The sequence below is a fragment of the Polyodon spathula genome, chromosome 6 (genome assembly GCF_017654505.1).
Source record: "Polyodon spathula isolate WHYD16114869_AA chromosome 6, ASM1765450v1, whole genome shotgun sequence".
Lineage (NCBI taxonomy): Eukaryota > Metazoa > Chordata > Actinopteri > Acipenseriformes > Polyodontidae > Polyodon > Polyodon spathula.
The window spans coordinates 73752483-73772478 of NC_054539.1; the positions used below are offsets into that span (position 1 = coordinate 73752483).

General features: G+C 39.4%; 2 protein-coding genes across 2 annotated transcripts; both read right to left on the reverse strand.

Annotated features, from left to right (window-relative positions):
* Positions 1-2925: 2925 nt before the first annotated feature.
* Positions 2926-5813, reverse strand: LOC121317611 (glycoprotein hormones alpha chain-like). Its single transcript, XM_041253723.1, has 4 exons — positions 5742-5813; positions 4989-5090; positions 4654-4838; positions 2926-4465 (listed from the first exon to the last, which is right to left on the reverse strand). Exons 1-4 carry the CDS (start codon positions 5809-5811, stop codon positions 4382-4384), a joined length of 441 nt encoding a protein of 146 aa, XP_041109657.1. The 5' UTR covers positions 5812-5813; the 3' UTR covers positions 2926-4381.
* An 8229-nt stretch (positions 5814-14042) lies between these two features.
* LOC121316607 (5-hydroxytryptamine receptor 1E-like) lies at positions 14043-15547 on the reverse strand. The gene has a single exon (XM_041251653.1). It carries the CDS (start codon positions 15405-15407, stop codon positions 14310-14312), a length of 1098 nt encoding a protein of 365 aa, XP_041107587.1. The 5' UTR covers positions 15408-15547; the 3' UTR covers positions 14043-14309.
* Between the last annotated feature and the right edge of the window lie 4449 nt (positions 15548-19996).

A 19996-nucleotide genomic window follows, 5' to 3' on the forward strand; every position in this document is an offset into this window, starting at 1 on the left:
TGGGTAAACTCGGACTCTCCATCCTCGCTGTTCTGCTTCAGCAGCTAGTTGAGCATATCAAAATTTCTTCCTCTCATGCACCTCATCCACAGCATCCTCCCATGGCACTGTTAACTCTACCAGATGAACAAGGCATGCTGATCCAAACCACAAGACAATGTCTGGTCAAAGGTTAGTGGTGACAATCTCGGGTGGAAAAATAAGCAGTTGACCAACATCTGCCAGCAGCTTCCAGCTCTCCAGGGTGAGGCTTGGTTTTAACACCTTTTCTTGGTGGTTGCTCTCCTGGATGGAGGAATATTGCCTCTTGTGTGTAATTTTATTGGTCAGGTTACACTTGTCTTCCAATGCTAAGGCCAAACATCACAGCACCTGGTCATGGCGCCAAGTAACCCGTCCTTGGCTAAAACCCACCTTGCATCCTATTAGAAATGTGCCTTAATGTTGCAAGTGATGAACATGAGGAATCTCGCCCACCCAGAGGTTTAGTGCATATAAATGCAAGTTGGTGATGTATCATTCACTTAGTAAATTCAATATAAGTGGTTGCACTGGTCAAACAGTGTGCACACTCCTTGATTCAGATGCTTTCTGCACTAAAACAGTTGTCTTCTTGGAATAAAGATGCTCAATGACACCATCATGCACACTCCTTGATTCAGATGCTTTCTGCACTAAAACAGTTGTCTTCTTGGAATAAAGATGCTCAATGACACCATCATGTTCCAGATTTACTGTTGAAGCCTCTTGAGGTATCGTAGGCTAGTCAACGAAACAGAGGACAGAAGGTGCCCACTTGAAGACTCCAGAGATGTACCCTACTTCGCTTAATCCAGACAGCTGTCATGCTGATGCACTAGGGAGACCACGCTGTGGTTGATCCCCAGAGCCAGCATTGCAGCCATCATGCCCCTTAAACTCCTGATTGTAGTATACTAATTGTACTAATCAAGTTAAATGGAAAATAGTTTTGGTTATGTTACTATCCTCACACTTATTGTAATGTTAACCCAGTGAAATATAATTCACAATCTATAATGGTTTTGGGAGACATACTTTCCCTTTTCTGAATTTTGCTAACAATGAAAGTAGAATGACTTTAGAATCACAAACTCCATTTTAAAATCCTTTCCACACCCTTAATCGCAAATGTATTTCCCCAGCAGGAATTATGCAAGATATTACTCGCACACTATTTATCTGGAGCCTCGGTGGGATGATTAAAATGTTATTCCCTTTATTAATTTAGACATTTAGCAGAAGCTTTTATCCAAAGCAACTTGGAGCCTAGGGGTTGAACTATGGATCACAACTGCTGCCACAGTCTCTTACAATAGGACCTCGGTTTTACATCTCCTCCGAGGACATCCAGGAGGGAGGTTCCAGTGATCCCAGCATACTTCTGAAGGCAGTCAAGAAGAATGCCATGATCTATGATGATTTTATGATTTTCTTTTTTTCACAATAATCTCATCAGCCTCACAATAACACACCCCAACAGTTTGGATAACTTAATTGCAATTGTTTTTGTTTGTTTTTTCCTTTTAAGTGCAGCCTGGTTACCTTTACCAGACAACGATTTTAACTAACAAGTAAATTAAACTGCACTTGCCTATTTCGATGCCAATTCAACCAGCAACACAGATTCCAGCCAGAAGTAGACGCATATACCACATGTGTTTGCAGATTAAACTCTTAAACTGGTGGTTTAAGCATGTGCTTGGCTAATAGTAGTCTGCTTGTAGTGTCTGACAAAGTCTTCCATTAGTGCAGTGAGGGAACTTTATTTCAGCACTGCTCACAGCAAGGCAAGATCCACAAGAAGAAAAATGGACTTCAAGCATCAAGGGTCCTGCAATACAAGACTGAAAATCTGTGTGGAATTGGTGAGCGCGCTTTGTTTTTGTATGGGGAAACAGTGTGTTGAAGTCCAGATCTGCCAGCTCCTACGTCAGTCTGCTAGCCCTTCACACTTCACTTTATTAATGTGTTTGCATCACGACACATTGGGAGCAGTTTATAAACCTGCCAGGCATTCACATTGCCCCAGGACAGTACTCGATGGAGACAGTTCATTTTGTGAGGCAATACACATTTATGGGACGTACATTATGGTAAAATTGATAAACGTGGACATTTATGGTAAACTGGCATTACAGGTGTGAAATGTATGGACGGTGGCAGTGGTCAAAATGATGTAGTTGTGATATAGGGGAGGTCTGCTATAAGTTATCCACTAAATGAAAAATTAGGTTAGACACAAATGTTAAGTTTTCCATTTTTGCTGTGTGAGGGTAGGCCTACCTGCACAGTACTGTCACTGGGAGGCAGTTGAGATGCTCTATGCGACTGTAAATGGTCGTGTGTGTTCTGAAGTTATAGACATCTGTTCAGGTACATGCCGATCCCTGCAGGTTAATGGTACATACTGTCCAGGAAACTCGGAGGACACAGTAGTATCATAAGTACCGCGTGGAGCAGTTTAATTATTGTTCTGAGTAGTTTTGTGCTACTTTAAAGCTATTCAAATTATTTTGTACCGCTCTGAAAATTTGGTTAGCTTTTGCACTTACTACAAAGAAAACATAAAAAATTGCCATTGTAGTGCCACCTTAAAGAACGTACTTTTAAATAACGTACCTGTGATTTTTTCTTTTCATTGTTAACATCCTGACAACCTTTTTAGATGTTTTAAATTTAAAAGCTCTTTTCAAAATGTCTGCTCTAGTGCACTGATAGTGTAAGGGTTGTTGCCCACTGAGTAAAACAGGTGACACAGCAACAACGATCCATGATGCAGTACGGAACAGAAAAGCCAGAGCTTTTTTTTTTTTTAAATCACTCTTCCTGCAGTGATTTAGAGGACAGATCTCAAACCCCAGTGCACTAGAGTGGACATTTTGAAAAGAGCTCTGATCCAAAACTTGCCTCAATAGTTAGTGAAAAATATTAACACTTAAAGTAGCAAGAAATGACTTAGTTGCAGTAGTTACATTATTGTTTTAAGTTATTTTATTATGGGCAAACTCTGCCGTCTAACTCAATGGACCATATTTAGAAGCAAGCATAAAGGCAAAAGACACAATTTCTTAGAGGAATAAGACCATGTTAATGGCATAAAACAAGCAACAACTCTTGATTGGTCCTTCCTGCAACTAAGTTTACACTGTTAGACTTGGAGGACAGATCCTCAAACCCCAGTGCACTAGAGCAGACATTTTCAAAAGAGCTTTGAGACAGAAGTGTAAAGTTGTTAGGATATTAACAATGAAAATATAAGACAGGTACATTATTTAAACAGTTCTTGCAACATGTGGGCACGTGCACCGCTATATTTTTTGGAATCCCGCTAATACTACCGCTTTAGGTAAGACGATGGTTGTTGTATTGAATTGCATAATGAAACTTTTTTTTTTTTTTTTTTGTGATTGAGCCATTGTGCCATATATACTGTAGAGTGCATGGCGGAAGGCAGCAGCAGGGCTGGTAGGTGACGTAATCACATGCAAAGACATAAGCCTGATAGACACTCCCTGCAAAGGAGCCGGCTCATTTGTACAGCACTATCAGTGCTATGCTTTAGTGCGAGAGGGCCCGGATTTTCGCCCGCCCTCCGTCTGCGTGCGGATTGCCTCGCCCTGTGTGATGCGCCAGCCTGCATTTACTGAGATAGATACAATATGGCGATAGATTGTTTGTATTTTATATATCGAAGTATTTATTTTAGTGAAGAGAGATTAAAGGTGACTTCTTTTAAGATGCACAAACTTCTGAGTAAGTGGCCTACACAATACAACTCCACTGCAAAGCTGCTGTGTGTGCCGACCAGCTCCATTACCATCAAATATATCCCATCTGGCTTTTTGCTAAATCTAAACAAATGAACCCGCATTCTATGGTATTGTTACAGGCCATCCCGTGAAACGTCACTATCACACCTATCGCTTTTAAGAGTGAAGTATGAACAGCCAATCATATGTTCCAATGCGGGCATCGCCGTGCAAAGGATCACAGCATAGGCGCCAGCTCACACAGACCTGATTCGGGTGAAGCTTTTGTAATTCATACAAATATGGCACAGCATGAAATTACAATAGAGTAACCAAGTCAATCACATTGAATGATGAACTGGCAAATATATTTTACATAAACATAAAGAAACCGCACATTAGACACTGGCTTGCAATTCTCCACTCAAAGCATATATTTATTCTGGGGTGTCATTTTCAGAAAATAGAAGTTATATAGATAGATATGTTGCTGGCTTTAAACAGATATTGCAGACTTCAACAAAAGAGGAATGAATATATATTAGAGAAGTTAAATGTAAAGGTTTCCACTGCTCTTTGTTTCTGATAATTAGCTACTCGTGGGAACATTTTTAGAATTTATGGTAGTAGCAGGTGCTGCAGTGACAGTCTGTGTGGTTCTCCAACTTCAGGTTGGCGTTTTCAATGCGGTTAACCTAGAAATAAGCATACAGCAGACATTCAGAAAGGCGCACCAAGTAATTTACAGCATGCTACATCTTACTCGGGGCAGGAGAGCCCTTTCTGACGCAGTGTGAAAGCTCGTACCCTTTTAAAATCCTTCTACACAGCATATTACACAGGGCACAGAGAGCCCTTTCCAACGCAGGGTGAAAGCACATACCCTTTTGAAATCCTTCGCTACACAGCATGTTGCCTCTGATGTAATGTTCTTGGGAACAAGCATGGTCTTCTTAGATCTCAAAGGAGTGGGATAAGCTCTTGAAAAGCAGCAGCCCACACACTGGAAAATTGGAGTCCCTGGCTTGGAGAAGTATTTGTTCTCTCTGAGTTTACACTCATGACAACCTAAGAGAAGTAAGGGAAGAGCCATTACACGATTGCTTTTAAAACAATGCCTAAATGCAAGGTTTAGGAAATGCAGCACATTGCTTGTGCACATGGACCCTGTCAATTACTCCGCACATACACATTGCATTTATTTCCTATTAAACTTGCCTTGTGCCATGTCTCCATCTGGATCTGAATGCACATTGTGAATTATCAAGGACAAGACAAATAGTGGCACTCCAACACACTTCGTATAGCAAGCCATGCTACCTGGAGAAAGAGAAGGGTGAGGCTGGTGAATTACCAATGTGGCATACTGCACGCATGCACAATTAAAAACAGGAAAAAAGTTTGATTCTATCAAAACATATCTGAGATAAACCAATTACATACAAACTAGACACACATACATTGACAGTTATATGTTTTAAATTATATTAAATGAAAATAAATGTGTATGGATTTGCATCAGGACTGATTCATTTCATTTGGTAACACTATAGCATGTGTCTGTAATTCAATGCAGTTGTATTTAAATGTAAATTTAAGCATAATAAATTACTAAATTCAAATGAAGTAAGAGTACACTTGCCCTTTTAATGGTGACTAAGCCCGTTACTCAATATGAGTAAGTATTGAGTGCACCCAGAATACATGTTTGGTTCATATTGAGTTCAATACGAAAGATATTAGCTAACGGTATAAATCCTGTATGTGCAAGAGTTGTTTTCGGCTGTTTTCTTGAATGGATGTCTGGGTATTTGTTTCTACTGTGTATCTACAGTGCGAGCACAGTCATTGTGAGTGCACAGGGGTCTCATTTGCTATGTTCGGCAAAGTGTCTTGCTGTAAAGTGTAACTACCTCTCTGTGTCGAATGGATAGCACGCAAGAAAATGCTTTTAGAAAAATAAAATGTTACCTTTTTCAGTCCCAGGGAGTTCTCTTTTGACAATCTTTTCAGCCAGACCTCTTCGTTCTCTGGGATTCATGTTTTTTTTTATACCCCTGTGTAGCCTCTACACATGAGCCTTGGGATTATCTTAAGCTAGTTTACGTCATTGCTGCTGATCCCTCTAGGTAACTATCAGATCCTATCTGCTAAAAGCCCACATGTTTTAGCAACACACAGTTTTCCGCTTCATGAACCTTTTCTGTGATAGAATTGACAATACACAAATCAACAGATCCAGATAAATAGATGGAAATCACATATAGCAAACAGGAATCTCAAATTACATGGAACACATGGCCTCTTCACAGAGATCTCGGGGTCTGTTAACAGAAATCAGGAGCGATTGAAATACCACATTTATAGTATCATTCTTGTTAGTGTAATAGAACAGTAGAATATTCTTTATAATTGATTTAACCTGAACCAGATGATAAATGGCCATGATAAAGTACACACTATCATGACATTGATGCCATAATAAACGTGTCATAAGATGCCTTGTTTACTTAATTGACCCAAATACTAACTTCTGTCAACAGTCCACAGGTAAGGATAGATTATAACCATACTGCTCTGTGACAAAGATCCAATGATTCTTGATGTTAGGTCTCCCTCCCAATCTGTGAGGGCACTGTGTAAAGGGAACAGAGTACCTTGGACTAAATGGCATAACAATTTATTCCTTGCGTTGGGTGGAGATCGGCCATCTAGAAAAGGTGCGAATCTACGATACCCAAACTCCATGACCCGGATAGGAAACGTCAAGGCCTCCGCGGATTGGAGGAGCAGATGCGCTCGTTAACCTAGGGGTCACGGGGGGAGGGTATATAAGGGGTTGTAGAGTAAGTACATACTTTTTTGACTAATGTTTAGTGGCTTTCTTTTTTAAGGTATGGTGAAGAAATTAGTTTAAAAGGGTGTGAGTGTGTGTGATTGGTGTGGGTGATGGTAGGAGTTTGGTTGGGAGAGTTGGAGAGTAAGCTGGTTATTGTGTGTATTGTGGAAATGGGACAATGAACTATTGGGAAGGTGTTTGGATTACAACTTGGATTACAATTTGGTTTTGGTGACATGGTAACAGGCTTAACCTGTCTTGTTATTAGTTAGGGAAACATTTGTTTAGCTAGGGCCCGAGATCGGGTTAGGGTTTGATTTATTTTCTTTTTTGTAGTACATAATAAACACACGGTATGGCGTTTCCTGGCAATCTGTGTCTAAAAGTATTTATTTGGAGAAGAAAAACGTGACCAGAGGGCAATCCGTCACTATATATTATATATATATATATATAAATAAAATTTAGTGTCCATAGAAAGTCTACACCCCCTTGAACTTTTTTCACATTTTGTTATGTCAGTGCCTCAAGGTTTCATGCATTTAAATGATGATTTTTTTTCCCACTTATCTACACACCATACTCCACACTGTTAAGGGGGAAAAAAGTTTCAGAAAGATCATAATTGGATAAGTCTCCACCTCCCCTGAGTTAACACTTGGTGGAAACACCTTTGGCAGCAAATACAGCTGTGAATCTGTTGGGATAGGTCTCTACCAACTTTGCACAGCTAGATTTGACAATATTTGACCATTCTTCTTTACAAAACTGTTCAAGCTCTGTCAGGTTCCTTGGGGAGCGTTGATGGACAGAAATCTTCAAGTCATGCCACAAATTTTTGATTGGATTTAGGTTGAGACTCTAACTGGGCCACTCAAGGACATTTACCTTTTTGTTCCTTAGCCACTCCAGTGTAGCTTTGGGTCGTCATGCTGAAAGGTGAACTTCTGTAGCAGTTTCAGCTTTCTTGCAGATGGCAGCAGGTTTTCCTCAAGGACTTCTCTTGACTTTGCTCCATTCATTTTCCCTTCTATCCTGACAAGTGACCCAGTCCCTGCCAGTGAGAAACATCCCCATAACATGATGCTGCCACCACCATGCTTCACAGTAGGGATGGCGTTTTTTGGGTGATGCACTCTGTTGGGTTTGCGCCAAACATAATGCTTTGCATTTAGGCCAAAAAGTTCAATTTTAGTTTCATCAGACCACAAAACTTTTTGCCACATTGCTACAGAATCTCCTGAGTGTTTTTTTGCATACTTCAAATGGGATTCAAGGTGGGCTTTCTTGAGTAATGGTTTCCTCCTTCCCACCCTACTATTCAGGCCAGATTTGTGGAGTGCTTGGGATATTGTTGTCACATGCACACTTTGACCAGTATTGGGCATAAAAGCCTGTAGCTCTTGCAAAGTTGCCATTGGCCTCTTGGTAGACTCTCTGATCAGTCTCCTTCTTGCTCGGTCATCTAGTTTGGAGGGACAGCCTGATCTAGGCAGGGTCTTGGTGGTGCCATACACATTCCACTTTTTAAAAATTGTCTTGACTCTGCTCCAAGAGATAATCAAGTCCTTTTGATATATATATATATATATATAATATAATTTTATTCCCATCCCCTGATCTGTGCCTTTCAACAACTTTGTCCCGGAGTTCTTTTGAAAACGCCTTGGTGCTCATGGTTGAGTCTTTGCTTTCGAAATGCACTACCCAGCAGAGGGAACCTACAGGAACTGCTGAATTCATCCTGAAATCATGTAAATCACTACAATTTAACACAGGTGGAGGCCACATAACTTGGTGTGTGATTTTGAAGGTGATTGGTTACACCTGAGCTAATTTAGGATTGCTATTATGGGGCGGGCGGGGAGGAGTGGACACTTATCCAACCAAACTATTTCAATTTTTATTTAATTTTCTACAGATTTTTAGAATATTGTTTTCACTTTGAAGTTGTGGGGTAGGATGTGTAGATAAATGAAAAAAAAAATTAAAAAAAACTATTTTAATGCATTTTAATTCCAGGCTATAAGGCAACAAAAGGTAAACATTTTGAAAGGGGGTGTAGACAAATCAAGAACACCTGGGTATTTAAGGGTTACAATTAATTGGCAGTTTGGTCAAACTCTATATTAGTCAGGTGTTTCATTGAACCAACCATCGTGTATAAGCACCAATAATTACATACTGGTATAGGTGAAATCAAAAAGTTAGAATGCATAAGCTTACAGAATTATAGAAAAAGGCAATTGCAGTAAATGAAGGCATATTCAAAGTAAGGATGGCATTATAGAAAATGACATTAAGTATCTTAAATCCTAACGTGAATTTAGACATCATATCATCATAGTCATAAATGTAGTAAACACTGGAAAAATCAATCCACATATCTGAAAAATAATCCATGAAATCAGTTTATATCTAAACAAACTGTTTTCCATTTTCTCCGGTAAACGTCTAGTGCCATATTTCAGTACTGAATGGCGATGTTGCAGCAAGAATTTATACAAGATGGCTAGAGATTTCCCTTCACATTGAGGAATATGCAAACACAATAATCTTAATAGAATTTACCTAGTTTCTCCCTGGACCACATTCTGCACAGGCTTTCTCATGCGTGTGGTTATCACGTCATTCATAATCTCATTTTGAAACAGGGATGATTACACATAGGCAGTGGGACTAGAGATGTATCTTTCTTTGTAGAAATGTTTTTTCTTCTTGTAATTGTTTTGCTGACTCTGTAAAGTACATAACATGGCAGCTGCAAGATTTAACAATGAAGAAACCTGTTCCTGTTCAGAATATTCATCAAAGAGACGCTCATTCACAATACAAGGAGTCCTCATTGTGACACTGAATATTGAACTCTTGACAGGTGCACACATTACATAAATACTTTGGTCCCATTACTCTATTTTATTATTCGGGAACATATGTAAATGCATTTAGTGGCCACTTCAATGTACATAGCAATGTAATGAAACATCAAGATGTTGAGGGTTTAAAGAAAATAAACAGAAGGAAATTGATTATCTTTTTATTTTTATGAGTTGATTTAATTTCTCTTCGTGTGTCATTTAATTTCTCTGTGCATAGTTTAATTTCTCTTTGTGTATAGTCTGTACAAACATTGAATCTCTAAGTGATCTGAAGTCCTTCACTGCCTGTATGGTGGTGAGGATTATTTTTAATCTGTTGACCCAGCTGCACTTTGATCTTCAGAGGTGACTAGCCCCTAGCTTGTTATTTTGTCCAGCCAATCATAGTGTTTAATTTACCCAAGCCATTTTATAAATGCAGACTAAATATGTTTCTATCAAACACTAGGAGCATTTGCCTCAGACTACAAACACAAATCAAGGGGCATTTTCATGTCAATGCATTACATAGCACAATTAAATACAAAAGTAATTTCTCTCACTTGTGGGCTATAAACAATGTGAATATATGCATCTGTTTGATGTAGCTGTGCACGAAACAGGGACTGTAGACAGTGTAGAGCTTTATTACCCTAATAGCATGACATTTTCTTTATTACCATATGATTATACTCTGCATTTGATATTGTCTGTTTTTTTTATACAACAGACAAGGGACAAGTGTGACAGATTATAACAATGAGATATATCCAACAAAACAAAAAAAAAAAAAAACTTGGAGATAACTAAAATCTTGAAATATACTACTGGTACATTTACTCTTAATTTACCTGTACTCTCAGCCTTTGGATCTGAATAATGTGTTGTAAAAGAAAGCCAATGAGTTTAAATTAGCAGGGTGAATGTAACTTGTTTCAAACACATTGAAATAAGTTGTTTAAAATGACTCCAGAGTTCAAGCAAAGTTTAGACCAATCGGCATCACTTTTTTTTTTTTTTTTTTTTACTTTTTCAGCTTCAGGACATGGGTATCGATAAAGAACCCAGATTCCTGGATGAAGACTGTGCAAGAACCAACCATGCTGTAGAAAACTAAACTGCTGTAGAAAAGAACCAGGCTTGTTGGCACAAGTAGTTTCAACGAGGAGAAAGATGAACAAGAGCAAGTAGAGTCATTAAAAAAGAATGTCTGCCTAAAAATAATTCCTTAAAATGACATTTAAACCCTTGCTTCTTGTTTTGGAAAAACAAAAGCAAACAGACGCGCGTTCTTTGAAGAGGTTCTGGACTAGATGCCAAGGTTAGCGTTGCATCATTTTTCTGATTCGTATCTTGTAATCTCAGGTTGTTGTTTGGTCTACCGTTGTTCGGTGTGCTGGAGACAGGCTATGTAAATGGATATAAATATGTGTATCTAACCCTGAGCTGAATAATTATACTGTATCTCCTTACAGTGTAACTCCCAGATGTTCGTACCCTAGATGTTTGTACCCTAAGCCCTTCCGACTGGCCTTCACTCTTTACGTTGAAGATTTTGACAGGATTCTGTGTGCTTGGATGTTGGCTGACAGAAATTTGGTCCAGAACTGTTTCTATGAGGTTTCCCAACCTGCTAGTGCTGCTTTAGAGACTCTGTTATGCAGCTGTTTATTCCACATTAAAACATTTCTGTGACGTTATCCTTTGATCTTTTCATTGATGAATTCTACTTATCTTCTAAGTGGCTGTGTGGCTTTGAAGAGAAGGGGAGTGTGGAACAGATATATTGTTCATTAACAAATCCACAGAAAACCGTTGATTCGTCAACAGTCAGAACAATTCAAAAGGAAAGCGAACACCATTTTATTATGCAACAATCATTTCAACAATTGGTTAATTATAGTATTACACATTTCAAACATAGCATTTAGAACAGGGCTTTGCGATTTCAGTTTAGCATTTCATATTGTTAAAGAAAAGTAATATAATTATACATAATGAATTACAAATTCAATTCAACATAAACATCCCCCATTCTAATCTGTATTTCACATCTTCTGGACAGGTTCCGAAACAACACCATTTCATCATCGCTTAGTAAGTCGCCATCAATTACACAATGGTTAGATGTAAACTCAGCTTTTGCATTTGTTTCGTTTAACCATTGTACAAACAAGCTTACAGTCCACGTGCATTACATTACATCTTGAAAACCGATCACTGACAAGGATATTTAGTGCTTCATCTGCTTTAGATTTGGCAAAACGATCAATAACTTTACTTTTCGTTGCTGGGTCCCATTCCTTTGCTTTTTGAATTTTAATTTTTCTAAGGCCACTTTCATGTTCTACATGTAAAACAGTCTTCTCTACTATCTTCACTTACGACAGACATTCTTTCAAACTCAAACTCTGAGGAAATCGTGACAACATTCCCACAATTCGAGAGACGGACATTTTAAATGTTTGAAGAGTAACGAAAGAGCAAAAAACGAATCAAATTACCAAATTAACAATCAATTTAAATCTCATTATTAAACGTGTCAATCATGAAGAAATATTTTAATTGGCATAAACAATGATAAGTGTTGAATCGGTAATCAGTGTACCTAAATGCATCTGGAACATTTACAGCATCACGGAAACGCTACAAATAAGAGCAGGCTATTCAATACTCATTGGGTTCCTAACTGCTAATGGTTCCTGGAATCGCATACAGATGGCTCTTGAATATTCCCAAATAATCAGCAGCAACAACACGGCTTGACAAACCCATCCATACACCCACCACTAAAGTCTTGCCTTACGCATTTGTAGACTTCACACAGGTTCAGTTTCCTCAAGCTACCCTCATAACTCATGACCTTTAGTACTGGGATTAGTGTTGGTGCTTTTCCCTGAAAGCGCTTCGGTGCTGTAAGAAAGCATGTATTTGATGCCTTATATCTGTCGGGTGACAAATACTCCAGAATATCCACAGCATTCACAAGGAACTTCACATAACCCTAATCCTAACCACAAAACACAATTCTACCCCAAACCTTTAAATGAATCCTAATCTTAAAGTCTCTAGCAGACTGTAAAAGAATCAGTCCCCTATTGAAATATTATTTCAGTATGGAATAGATGCTCATCTATGATGTACTGTATTTAAATATGAATCTTGCATTGTAACCCTGCTGCCCTGTAACACCTGTAGGTTGCCTTGGATAATAACTTCTACTACTATTGCTACTAATGCTTCCAGTGTTAATCACCTTGTCATTCAGTAACCTCTGTATTATAAAGCCTCGTAATAACCTATTCTTTACTATTTCACCAATGAATCTATTAGTCTGATAAGCTGCAATCCCTGTGTTGAGATGAATCCATATCTTTCTAGTAGTTCTAGTCCTATATCACCATTGTAGGGGCCTTTTATAGCCTGCATTTTATGACCAGCATAAATTCAACAAGTCACTGGGAATGGGAATTATTATTATTGTTATTATTATTATTATTATTATTATGCACCATTAAATACAGACCAAGATAAATAGAAAATATTTGAACGGTATAAGTTTGCAGAGCTCTGAAGCTCTGGCTCCTTGATACTGAGGTGAAGGCAAGCAGCAACTTGATAGAGAGACTCAGGACCCACTGAAAAAAACAAAGAGGGTTCAGACATTTCAAAAAATCAGGTTATCCAGTAACTTCAATTTCTCATGCATGGGTTTATAGTGACCTCTATTGGACAAAAGACACATTTGAAATAGACCTGAAATTTGATTTAATAAAATTAGTTTTTTTTGTCAGTCCTTTCTGTGCTTTTTGTCAGCATTGGAGTCTGATACATAAAATACAATAAAAGTCCTTTGTTTTATCAGTGTTGGTCATGTAAATATCAATACTCTAAGCTGTAGATGTCATTTAAATTAGAATGTATATTATGTGATCCTTTTATACAGAATTACTACATTGTAAACTGTGATAAGTCAAGTTTAGCTACTCATTCAGTTTTTGTACGACAACTTTCTCTGGGGCTGACTAAACTCATAACATGTATATTCATATACCTTAATCCATTTGAGTTTCATTTACTTTTTAATAATCAAAACATTAGCTGAGGCAACAGAATGTGCAATCAACTAGCTATTTTATTAGCTGCCAGTGCAGCATTTACAAGTGCTGGAACCAGGCAGATGCAGAGATGTAGACAGAGGGAGAAGGGAGGGAGGTCACATCCGCATTCTGACCCTTGAACGGGGGTGGCCACACACACAACACAAGGAGAACACATGTAAGGGAGCAGGCGGGGCCACAAGAGACAAGCAAACACAACACACCTGTGCAATCGCACATATCAAAACAACAACACAATAAACAACAAACAATTCCAAAAATATATTGTACAAGTCCCGCAAGGGCTGATGGGAATCTAGTCCCCTGATTCTACTAAAACCATTTATGTTTGAACAACTAAAGTATATTTGAATGTTCAACTAACTTTTAAAATGGATGAGTGTTATGAAAACAATGAGAATTTTTAAGTTGATATAACTTGAATTAATTTATTTAGAATCACTTTGGGGTTTGCCGTGTATATATTACCATGATATGGCCAGTCTACCAACATTCCTCCAGCATTAGTGACAAGCTTTATTATTAAATATAGACTGCTTGCAGGCTGCAGCCATTTTTCTGAAGGTGCAGACTTTTAAAGTCTTTAAAAGATATGCAACAGCACTTTTAAAAAAATATATATTTTTTTACTATATACTTTATTGAAGAAAAAAAACATTCCAATAAATATGCAAGATGTCATGACGAAAACAATAACAGGCCACCATTTTGTTTAGTTTTTTCATGAATGCTCTTTGGATCTGACCAGTTTTTTAAAAGCAGACGTAAAATCTTCATTAAAGCTTGTGTAGAGCAATGGGTTGACGAGAGAGTTGGCATAGCCGAGCCAGGTCAGAAAGTCAGAGACCTCAGGAGATGTGGTCAGGAGCTGAAGTCCCACTAGAAATTCCTTGATGAAGAATGGCAACCAGCAAATAACAAAAGCCCCCAGTATGAGCCCGAGGATCCGGGCTGCCTTGCGCTCTCTGGAGCTTGACAGCTGCTGCCGCTCACAGGACTGCTCCCTTATGGTCTCAAAGGGGGGGATTCGAATCGTAACGTTAATTTTATCCAACTCCATCGTTGGGTCTGTAGTAGAGAAATCAGACACGCAGAAAGTCTGGGAGAGTTTGCAGTTGGTAAAGGAGTTTTGGCTATTAGTGCTCCTATTGCTCAAGTGTCTGCTTGAGCCCCTCTTTTGGTAGAGGTGCTTTGCGGCATGATAAATCCTGTAGTACAAAATTAAAATTAAGGTCAGAGGAATGTAGAACGCCCCAAACGTGGAATAAACTGTATACACAATGTGGCTGTGCTCAATGATACAGTGGGTGAGGTGGCTGGTACTGTATCTGTGCCTCCAAAACAAAGGAGGCATTGAAATGAACACAGATATAGCCCAGACTGCTGCTATCATCACTGCTGCTCTCTTCGCTGTGCGCTTCCTAGCATATTCAATAGCATTAGTGATTGCCCAGTACCTGTCTAGTGCGATCACGCACAGGTGTAAAATTGAACAGGTGCAACAAGTCATATCCACGGTAAGCCACACCTCACAGATTATGTAACCAAGGGACCACGTTTCCATGACAATATACATGATACTTAATGGCATTACTAAGGTTGAAACCAGAAAGTCAGTAACAGCCAAAGAGCAAATCAGGTAGTTGGCGGGTTGATGCAGTTTCTTGGTTGTGCAAATGGCTACAATGACGGCAAAATTCAACAGTGTGGTGAGGAACGTTAGAATGCCCAGCGTTACGGCAATAAGCCTTTTTTCTGTGCCTGTTTTTGTCTTGAGCGCAACACTAGGCTCAGGAGCAGTGCAGTTTGTGAGATTCATTGTCCCAGTGCTGTTCAACAGAAAGCTGTGTGTTTCGATCAAATCATTTTCAGGTCCAGAATATCGGCTCTTTACTTTCGAAGAAATACGTTAACATTATGACTGACTTTGATCCACTTCTTGATAACTAGTGTGTTAAATTTTCCTGAAAAAAAGAACAGAAAGTTTTTACTGTAAACCAAACAGTTTATTCAACATTCAAATGTTTTTCAAATGCAATGCAAAGCAGACAATTGTGCATTATGCTTCCTCTTTATTTTGACCTTCATGTAAAGACTAGCTAACCATTAAGAGCAGGTGGTCTCAATGCCCTTGTTATTTCCGTTTGACAGTTTTGCTACCACAGTGGTGTGTTTTGGGAGTGCAGGTGTGCCCACTTATGAGCTGATATTTAACAGTGCTATATAACAGGGTGAACCATGGGTCATAGGGCATTTTTCGATTGAAAAATAGTTAATCTCAAAAGACTGTTCAGGCCTTTTTAATATATTTTAATCTTAAAGTACTATGCAAGACTATAGAAAATTAGCTTTACCTCCAGAAAAAATAGGTAAATAATGGTCAGTGATAAAAGCTAGCTGTTTATCACAGTGCTGCCAATAACAGTCTGCCTGTGTTAATCTGTTTATGGGATACAATTATTCAGTTTCAACAACATCAACACAGCAAGATTCAATTTAAGGACCTGGCCGGTTAACTCCTTTTTAAATCAGGGATCACTGCCCCCTCCTGAGACTACTGACACTATTCACTTATTGATTAAACCATTAAACTGTTGCTTAGCAATAGTGTGGATATATGGGGGCCATGACTCTGTCTGGCTTTATGCTCAAGGTTTTTTTTAGGCAGATTATGAAAAATAATTGTAGAAACTATGAAATAAAGAAAGGTTAGATGTCATGATGGTCACCAGTGAGCACAGTAACATGCAATGTGTTTATAGCCGTGCTGATGTCAAGCGTGAGATCACTGCCCAGTGCAGTGGCAGTAGCTTTTTACTCTTGTTTGATAAGATGGCAGGGGTCAGGCCCTGCATACATGGCCTGTGTAGTGTTATTTTCAGGAATGCGGTAAAAAGTGGTACGCAGATCACTGTTTTAATTATAAATTCTCATTTTCCAGTCTTCTACGTTGTTGTTAATGTAATTTATCATACTTTTCAACCATTAAGGAAATAATATTTATCATATACAATACACTCGGTCCTTGTACATTTTTTTTTTTTTTTTTACTTGTGCAACTTTGCGGTGGACTTCTCATTTTGTCTTGTTGGTTGTGAATTATTTCTTTATAGAGAAATTGACTTGTATCGTACGATTTGGAAATGCAAACTTGTACAAAAACAGGTGTTGTCATGCCAACTATTACCTTCCCCAATACTGTCAGTCTAATTATACACACTGTAATTAATCTAACTGCATGCTTGAAATATATGCACATATCCTGATGCATAGCTTTTTTTCTTATGGGTAAGCTCGTTGTAAACAGCAAATACACAAACACGACATACAGTACTTAACAAGTTTATCATTATTACAAATGCATTTCTCAGTTGTAATTGAGATGTACGAGCGGCTTATCACGGATCAATTGAATTGCCCGACACGCCTGTCTGTTAATGCATTGGTGACAATGGTAGTCTGTAAACTTGAACTGTCTCAGCCTGCGGTAAGTAGGAAGATTTGAATTGGTTCCACTGAAATAGAAGCCTATTAGTATATAGACAGAATGGCCTCAATTTACTATCTATCACTCCATACCATGTGAAAGAACATGTTTGGATAGGATTCTTTAGTGCAACGCCAGTTACCCTGGTGCTAAACATTACAGGAGCGGTGCTTTGCACAAAATGCACTTTCATTTTTAATTTTTTTTTTTTTTTTCTGCCCCCAAAATTCGCTGCCCTGGACAGCTGCCTAGATTGCCTAGGCCTGCCTGCACATGTGTTTGTGCCGTATTCCAAATTACCGGCGCCCTTGAATAACCGGCACCCTTAAATAAGCTCTACCATTGAAAAAGCTCTGCCCTTGAACTTGAAGACAATCTTGTTGAACATGCCATTATCACTCCCCTAGGTGTCACGGTTCGAGAGAGATCTTACCGGATCCCGGAAAGTCGACAAAATGGCATTCGCAAAGGGGTACGGGCAGTGCTCAAACTTGATTGAGCCTTCCAGGAGCAAGTGATGCAGTCCAATTGTGAAAGTCGCCAAAAAGGACAGCACCAATCGTTTCTGAATTGATTTCCGTAAGGTAAACACTATTGCCAAGTTCGACGCCTACCCAATCTACCTCCCGACCTGTGAGGGCATGATATAACAGGAACAGTGTGCCCTGGACTGGATGGTTTGGCAGTTCATTCCAGTCGGAAGTCGGCCATCCAGAAAGGGGGCGGAGTCACAATACCAGAAGTCATCATCTTAATGTAGTAGGCGATGTGTCAGTCACAGTTTGGAGGATACGTGATTGCACTCACTACCGAAGGGGAGTGACTGAGGGTATATCAGGGGATGTAGCCGAGCGATCTGTTCCTTTGTTGTGGTTATGAAAGGATCAGTGAACGAGTACTGTATTATAAAGAAACTGAGTTTTTGTATTTTGTTTTGTTTCTCTATTATACTGTTATGTTTGTCATTTATAGAATACTAAACTCCGGAAGCTGTAGCTAAACAGTCAGTAATTAAACCCAGATCCACTTCACCAGAGTGCACGTATAAACCTGGACTCCACTTCACCAGAGTGCACGTATAAACCTGGACTCCACTTCACCAGTGTGCACGTATAAACCTGGACTCCACTTCACCAGAGTGCACGTATAAACCTGGACTCCACTTCACCAGAGTGCACGTATAAACCTGGACTCCACTTCACCAGAGTGCACGTATAAACCTGGACTCCACTTCACCAGAGTGCACGTATAAACCTGGACTCCACTTCACCAGAGTGCACGTATAAACCTGGACTCCACTTCACCAGAGTGCACGTATAAACCTGGACTCCACTTCACCAGTGTGCACGTATAAACCTGGACTCCACTTCACCAGAGTGCACGTATAAACCTGGACTCCACTTCACCAGAGTGCACGTATAAACCTGGACTCCACTTCACCAGAGTGCACGTATAAACCTGGACTCCACTTCACCAGTGTGCACGTATAAACCTGGACTCCACTTCACCAGAGTGCACGTATAAACCTGGACTCCACTTCACCAGTGTGCACGTATAAACCTGGACTCCACTTCACCAGAGTGCACGTATAAACCTGGACTCCACTTCACCAGAGTGCACGTATAAACCTGGACTCCACTTCACCAGAGTGCACGTATAAACCTGGACTCCACTTCACCAGAGTGCACGTATAAACCTGGACTCCACTTCACCAGAGTGCACGTATAAACCTGGACTCCACTTCACCAGTGTGCACGTATAAACCTGGACTCCATTTCACCAGTTGCTCATGATATTTGGTCTGTGCTGCACTAGGTGTAGTGTTCAGTTTTCAGAGTTGTGTTTGCTCATGATATTTGATCTGTGCTAGACTAGGTGTAGTGTTCAGTTTTCAGAGTTGTGTTTGCTAATTATATTTGGCTAGATTGATATTTGCATAGAAGTAAGCTTTTATATTACTTCTGCATGGCCTTTGTGAATGGAAAATGTGTAATTGAGACCTGCACTGAATCCAGTTGACTCTACCTTTTTGTGCATCATTAAGTATTCATTTCACCAGATAAATGTTAATGTTTGTCTATGATTGAAATGGAATATTAATATAGACCTGTGGCAAAGTGGTGAGTGGATACAGGTGAGTGCAGTGCAGAGCGGATACAGCACAGACAGACAATGATTTCCTGGTGCAAGGGTGTTGATTGAGATTTTTACAATGTCCAGGGCCTTAAGGCAAACACTTGTAAATAATAAATGCTGGAGTAATACAGCGGCGTGTAGCTCTCGTAACTGTAATCCTCAGGTTTGACCTGTAACCAAAAGTCTAGTTTTACACCTACATCCACACTAAACACAAAACACAAACATAAGACTGAGTGAAATTAGGTGCTAGTGGTGTAATTACAGTACCCCGTGAAATGCTGGGGTGAAGGTGATGTCCAGGTTGATGCTGGCTTGCAATACAGAATACCGGATAGTGTTACTGGTAGTCTAGTTAAGACAAACAACATTTACAACCAACATTAACAAACACAAGACGAACACTCACGGTTTTTCAGTAATGGCACAGTCTCCTTTTAGGTTATATCCAACCATTTACAAAGGAACAGATTACTTTGCTACGAGCCCTATTTATACCCTCCCTCATGACCACTTGGTTAACGAGCGCACCTGCTCCTCCAATCCGAGGATGCCATGCCGTTTCCTGTTCGGGTCACTGAGTTCGAGTACCGTAAGTCCGCCCCTTTTTTAGCTGGCCGACTTCCACCTACCCACGGGAATACATTTTCATGCCTTTTAGTCCAGGGTACTCTGCTCCCTTTACACAGCGCCCTCACAGGTCGGGAGGGAGATCTAATACCAAGAATCATTCGATCTCTGTCATAAGCCCCTTGTTAACTAAAGTATGGTTTATGTTCAATTCT